Raw genomic sequence first — 6,553 nt, 5'->3', positions numbered from 1 at the left:
ATCACATTGCCCACACAAACTAAAATTCAGAATAAGAACATATATCTCTGACATCAGCATCCTGGGGACAACTGTTATTTACATAAGCAACAATATCCCGTACAGTACTTCCAATATAGGTTAACAAATCTAAAATAGTAGATGGGTCTACAAAGAAAAACTTAGAAGGTAAAAATGCGCCACTGAAAGAAAAATCCATCCTACAAGTTCAGACACGTTCAACATAACGTCACTGTTTGAATTATCTATAAGGCAGTTGTGACAAAAGGAATCTGATTATCTGGTCCTCTTTTGTTCTAAAAGTTACAAAGACCTAGTTGTCCAAGATCCATTGCAGTTGATCGATTTTATTCAGAACATAATAGGCCTGCTTACATTATAGGTAAAGTCAAAGTTAGGGTTATGGAATTTGCTAGGGCATTTTAAATTAGGTTGTTGTCATGTTTAATTGGGGTTAAAACAAAACAATCCGAATATACATAAAGAATCAAATGGTCCACAACCAACTAAAAAGCAGAAAAAGAACCAGCATACAGCTCTGTTTACCTTCACCTTGGAGCCATGAGTGATGCTGTGACAACATTTATTACGTAAGAAATTTTATTCCTAAAATTCCAATATAGGTTAACAAATTTAAAATGACAGATGGTCTAAAAAGAAAAAATAGAATAGAAGGGAAAGATGGGCTCTGAAAAATCTATTCTTACAAGTTCAGACACGTTCAACATGACGTCACTGTTTGAATTATCTATTCAAACAAAGGATTAAACAATAGCTGGTCATCGCTTTTCAAAAGCTACAAGGACTTAAGAAAGTATAATACATACTCCAAGTATTGAAATACACGCCATCGTGTTGGGATTCAATATTTCGACATTAATTATGTCATCATCAGGAATGAGGTCTTGTGAGGTCTAAACAAGGACTTGTCTAGAACTATTGCAGTTGATCGATTTTATTCGGAACATATTTGACCTACAATTACATCACATTATAGGGTGAAATCAAAGTGAGGGTTATGATATAGGTAAGGATATTTAAATGTAGGTGGTAGCTACGTTTGTATTGATTGAAGTAAAATAGAATAGGGTTAAACACCCTGTAAAATGGTATAGGTTTAGGGTTATACACCCTTGGTCTAAAAATGAAATAGGTTTAGAGTTAAGCACCCCTGCTCTAAAACTGACATTATGGTTGAGGTTATTGGTCTAAAAATAAAATAGGGCAAAGGTTAAGCACCCCTGCTATAAAAAATGAAAGAGGGTTAGAGTAAAGCCCCCCTGCTCATTATTGGAATAGGGTTAGGGTTAACTAGCACCCCTGTTCCTAAATGGAATAGGTTAGGGTTAAGCACCCCTGCTGTAAAAATGGAATAAGTTTAGGGTTAAACACCCTGTTCTATTAAACACACCCCTACACATAAATGAAATATGGTTAGGGTTAAGCACCCCTGCTCCTAAATGATATAGGTTTAGGGATAAACACGCCTGCTCTATTAAAAACACCCCAACTCATAAATGAAATAGGGTTAGGGTTAACCATCTTTCGTAAAAAATAATGCTATAAAAATGAAACAAGGTTAGGGTTAAGCACCCCTGCTCCTAAATGGTATAGGTTTAGGGATAAGCACCCCTGCTCTATTAAAAATACCCCTACTCATAAATGGAATAGGGTTAGGGTTAACAAGCACCCCTGCTCATAAATGGAATAGGTATAGGGTTAAGCACCCCCACTGTAAAAATGGAATAGGTTTAGGGTTAAACGTCCCTGCTCTATTAAATACACCCCTACTCAGAAATGGAATAGTCCTGCTCCTCATTTTACGTCACGTGATGCCAAATGCAGGCTTCTGATTGGTCGAGAGCCTCCCAAATAAGGAAAAATTTTCCTGGTCAGACTATATGCACTACAATCAACACTTGTTATCATCATCAAATATGATCATCATTAAACGTTGATTACTCCTGGAAGTCAAAATAAGACGTTATAGTCTGTTACAGGTATATATGAGGCTCCTCCTTAAATAGTTACGAAGGTTCCGATTATCAGTAATATTCATTACTAGCCTAGGCCATTAATGGGTACGGTAGGGAGTAAAAAGATGCACTTAAACCGATGAATTTTCTGAAAACGTGAATAATTAGTAATACTTAGTCCTACAATTTTCTTTCCTTAGATTCAAAATACGGCTCCTGAAAATTTAAAACATCGGATCGTTCAGGGAATATTTACTCTCAGCACACCTTCCCAGGGGTGGCTCCAGGATTTGCCCGACGGGGGGACCAACCCCGAAAATTTTGACAATTTAGGGGTTTCAAAGGCTTATTTATTCGATTCTATAGTCTACTAATATGTAGAAAATACATATAATTTTTTTCCTCCCCGACGAATTTGTCTAAACATAAACATTAAACATAATCTATGCCTCTTATGAGAAGTGGTACAATAATCAAAGTTAAAAAAAAGTAATCAAAAGATCATAATTTGTTCCTGAACCAGTTTTAATTCTCATTATCTAAAAGCAACACCTCTCTGATCATCGCATATCAGTAATATTACTGTTTTAAGAGAACCTACACTAATAATAGGCCTAATAATAATAATAATAAATAAATAATAATAATAATAATATGTCGCTCTTATATAGCGCTTCATGCACTATGCCTATAAGCGTTTCACATTACCACCCCGGTCATCGGATCAAACACCTATGGAACACATACCGTACTCAGCTCCCTGGGGAGAATTCCATAATATTGCAGCTAGTAATCAGCGCAGATGTGTTCGAACCTACCAGGTACCCACTTGTACTCCTGGGTGGAGAGAGGCAACCGTGATAAAGTACCTTGCCCAAGGACACAAGTGATTTGCACAGCGAGAGCTTCGAATCCCCGATACATAACAATAACATAATAATAAATAATATTAATATTTTTTATTATAATAACAACAAAAACAATAATAATAATAATAATAATCTAATGTCTGTAATTCGGCATATTGTAATTTCTTTGATTTATTTGGCTTCAAAATACAACATCAATGATCTGTCATTAACCAGACCAAAATATAATTTCTCCATTGGAAAAGTATCTTCTTACGAGTCAGCTTTATGTAATTTCATTGATGTCAACAAAACTATGATGGAACACTCGGGCACAAGCAGCTTTTGAATGCTAAATTTGACATAGCATCAAATTTAAGCTGATGATTTGAAGTAGACGGCATCTCAACTGGAAGTGTATCGTGTGGTACTTTTGGGTGTAGTATCATGCTAGGGCAAAGTGACGCTTGTGAATCGACAGAAACAATATTTTTGTCTTGAAGCCTGTCGATGATGTGACTGACAACATCGGTAGTATCAGTACAGCCCTGTTTTGTACAATCGACTTCTATCCAAGATTGGTTTCTCATACGTCGAAACGTTTCAAAAATCCTAAAGAAAAGAAATTGCAAATCATTAGGTGATATTAATCAAGATATGACAGTATCATTATAATATTTTATTATAGCGAATACATGACCAAAACTGACCATGTAGATAGTATCTAATTTAGTTATATTTATTACAAGAGACACTGACGTTACAACTTAGGCAGCAGGCAACATGGCCGGCGGCAAATAATCATATTTATTATAGCGTAGTAGTACATAACCAAAACTGACCATGTAGATTGAAAAACACAGTATTTATTTAATTCCATTTATGTGCGGCCACTTTTTTGTCCACTATGTGTGAGCCCTCAAGTTGTAAGAAGTGACAGAGACTAGTGGTTTGTACACTAATAACTAACTTACATGTTCTCGTATGCAATTTTACCCCTCTTAGGACCGTTTTTCTTCATTTCTCGTAGTTTTTTCCTGCAACTCACTAGAACAACAGTGGTAGGTTGTGGTAAATCAACAGGCCAATCATATATCGTGTGATTCTTCGGAGGTAAATTGCCGATACCATCTCCTACTTCGTTGACGATACCATGTGCGACTGTGCTATTCCAATACCTTCAAAGAAACATTTTTGCCAATAAAATTATTGACAATAGACATTTTTAATCGATTTCAGGATCCATTATCCATAAATATTATATGTCCTATTTCCAGTTTACCGTAATTTTAATTTGAAAATCGGAAGCTTTGGAATTCAAGACTTGCGGACTGATATTTCTAAATGTAAATGATATTTATTAAACTTGCACAAATTAAACTATTATTCTATAGTACATAATTGAGCAATGTCCAGTGGAGGTTCAAAGACACTGAGTACCCCTACATTTGCATGTTGGCCTATACAGCCTATTATGATCTACTCAAAGCTCAGTTTATCAGGGGCGCAGCCAGGGTAAAATTTGAGTGGGGGTCAAGCCTTGCGAACGCAGCGAGCAACTAGACTGGGGCCAGGGGTCTGACAAGGGCCCCCGGTCTGCGTCCAGGGGCTGAAGGTCCAGAACGTTTGCGTTATTTTACATGATGAAAGGTAGAATTCAGAGGTTTTGCCATGTTAGCCTGAAAGCAATGTGTAAACAAGAAAATTAATTTGGTGTGATATTTTACTCTTTCCCATGGTTCCAAAAAACAAAGGATAATGATTTTATACCGTAATAATAAAACTCCGATGACGGCCTATTTTTAAATAGCCTAGGTCTTAAAAGCAGGCATGTTGCTTTATTACCTACTGCATTTTTTTTTTTTTGACTTGAGAAAGCATAGGCCTAGGCCTATTTATCTTATTATTGCTTTTATATTATTATCTCTTAATAGGGAGACCTTTACTGTAGGTATTATGCATTTTGACCCCAAGTTTGCGTAAAGTTCGCACATTGTAGAGTACTGGTAAATATGTCTTGCATTGTTTATGTTGCCAGGCATGCTATATTAAATCAAATGAGTGAACGTTTGTTTATTTTTTTCCAACATTTTTCTATCCCAAACTTTGGCATTGAATCCTTTGAGGTGTTGTCCGAACAGTTCAACGCTTGATCTTAAGTTGAACAATATAACTATTCATATTATTAATAGGTACACATACCTATCTACAAGAACGGGCAAGGTCTGGGGATGCGTAAATAGTTCCTGTCCCAGTATATAATTACTAATAGCATAAAATGCCCCACGTATTAACTGGGGTTGAGAGTCGAAAACTTTCTTCAGGTGTCGAATACAAACAGGAACAGAATGTAAGTATGTTGCCCCCAATGAAGAACTCAGCCGGCTGCACACTGACTCCATCCCTTAAAAAGTAATAATAATAAGCCTAATAATAATAATAATAATAATAGAAGTATTGTTAATAGTTATAATAATAAGCCTAATAATAATAATTAATAATTATAATTAATAATAATATTCATAATATTAATAATAATAACGTTGGTGTTGATGATGATGATAATGATGAGGGTGATGATGATGATGATGATAACAACAACAACAACAACAACAACAACAACAACAATAATAATAATAATAATAATAGTAATAATAATAATAATAATAATAATAATAACAATAATAAGATGATGATAATAGTAAGTGTAAAAAAAAAATTAACATTAAAGAAAATTTTGGTGGAGGAGGAGGAGGAGTGGGAAGGTTTTTTAATATGAATGATTCTTGGTTGAGGATATCTACTTAACCATAATTTTTTTATTTGTCGAAACGGTTACATAGAAAATAAAATGATAAAAATATATAAGTATGCAGCTGATGTATAAAATAGTATAAAGGGTAACAGTATTACAGGCTTGAGAAACTGATAAGGGAGATGTTACATGCATGTATTGATATGGTCGTCATTGAATCTCTTTATTCTTCCCTCCCCCTTCCTGCTTGATCTGGATTTAGTTTGATTTAACAATGCAAGATACACCCATATCTGCATACAGTGTAGATGAGGGGACAGGAGATAGTTGATAGGGTCATTTCCCCAAATAAAATCGTCATGTGAATGTATACTTTGAAAATTCTGAATAAAAAAAAAATAAATAAAAAAAAAATAATAAGTGAAATTTGTACAATACCTTTCAATTTAGGTCCTTCAATCACAATGATAGGAGGCATCTTTTGGTTGTTAAAAACAGTTTTGACATCATTTCTACCAATTGAGGACACAACTGACAATAATTCATCTACGGCAGAGCAAGATCGCCACTAAAATAATGTAAAATTATTATTATTTGAAGTAGCTCCATAAACATAATTATGTTGTTAGTGATGGAAAAGAGCCGTCAACATTTAATTAGAGGCTAAGAGTAAAGCTGGGCAATCACTGCGTCATACTGAAATTGAGCTTGGCAGTTATTAGCCCCTCCAGGAGGTAATGCAAAATATGATGCACAATTAAATTTGAAAACTAACACTTCAAGTCCACTTTAGGCTATAAGTTTAGGGTTTAATAATGAGGTCAATAAATTTATTAATTTTCTAAGATATGTGTCAACACACTACCTTACAAACTGGTCCCTGAAAAATAATCCTCTGCAAAGTCTCCCTCTACTTTTAACAAACTCTCCCAACAAACTTGCCTTTTTATAAAATAGAATGTAATCTGCCTCAT

General features: G+C 34.8%; 1 protein-coding gene across 1 annotated transcript; it reads right to left on the bottom strand.

Annotated features, from left to right (window-relative positions):
- Positions 1–2,986: 2,986 nt before the first annotated feature.
- On the bottom strand, positions 2,987–6,168 carry LOC117116438 (UMP-CMP kinase 2, mitochondrial-like). Its single transcript, XM_033260476.1, has 4 exons — positions 6,018–6,168; positions 5,027–5,228; positions 3,799–4,002; positions 2,987–3,436 (listed from the first exon to the last, which is right to left on the bottom strand). The coding sequence occupies exons 1-4, from the start codon at positions 6,055–6,057 to the stop codon at positions 3,139–3,141; spliced, it is 744 nt and encodes a 247-aa protein (XP_033116367.1). The 5' UTR covers positions 6,058–6,168; the 3' UTR covers positions 2,987–3,138.
- Positions 6,169–6,553: the final 385 nt, after the last annotated feature.

Source organism: Anneissia japonica, unplaced genomic scaffold (genome assembly GCF_011630105.1).
Source record: "Anneissia japonica isolate Jap-2015-1 unplaced genomic scaffold, ASM1163010v1 scaffold64673_len12470_cov166, whole genome shotgun sequence".
Taxonomy (NCBI): domain Eukaryota; kingdom Metazoa; phylum Echinodermata; class Crinoidea; order Comatulida; family Comatulidae; genus Anneissia; species Anneissia japonica.
This window is presented reverse-complemented; position numbering and strand designations above follow the sequence as displayed.

What these genes read in the sequence shown, in the direction of transcription:
- LOC117116438 (XM_033260476.1), bottom strand. Translation starts at nt 6,057, where the DNA reads ATGCCTCCTATCATTGTGATTGAAGGACCTAAATTGAAAG. An exon ending in TGAAGGACCTAAATTGAAAG is followed by an intron (nt 5,229 to 6,017) that starts GTATTGTACAAA and finishes TTACTTTTTAAG; the next exon opens with GGATGGAGTCAGTGTGCAGC. An exon ending in TTGCCCGTTCTTGTAGATAG is followed by an intron (nt 4,003 to 5,026) that starts GTATGTGTACCT and finishes GTTTCTTTGAAG; the next exon opens with GTATTGGAATAGCACAGTCG.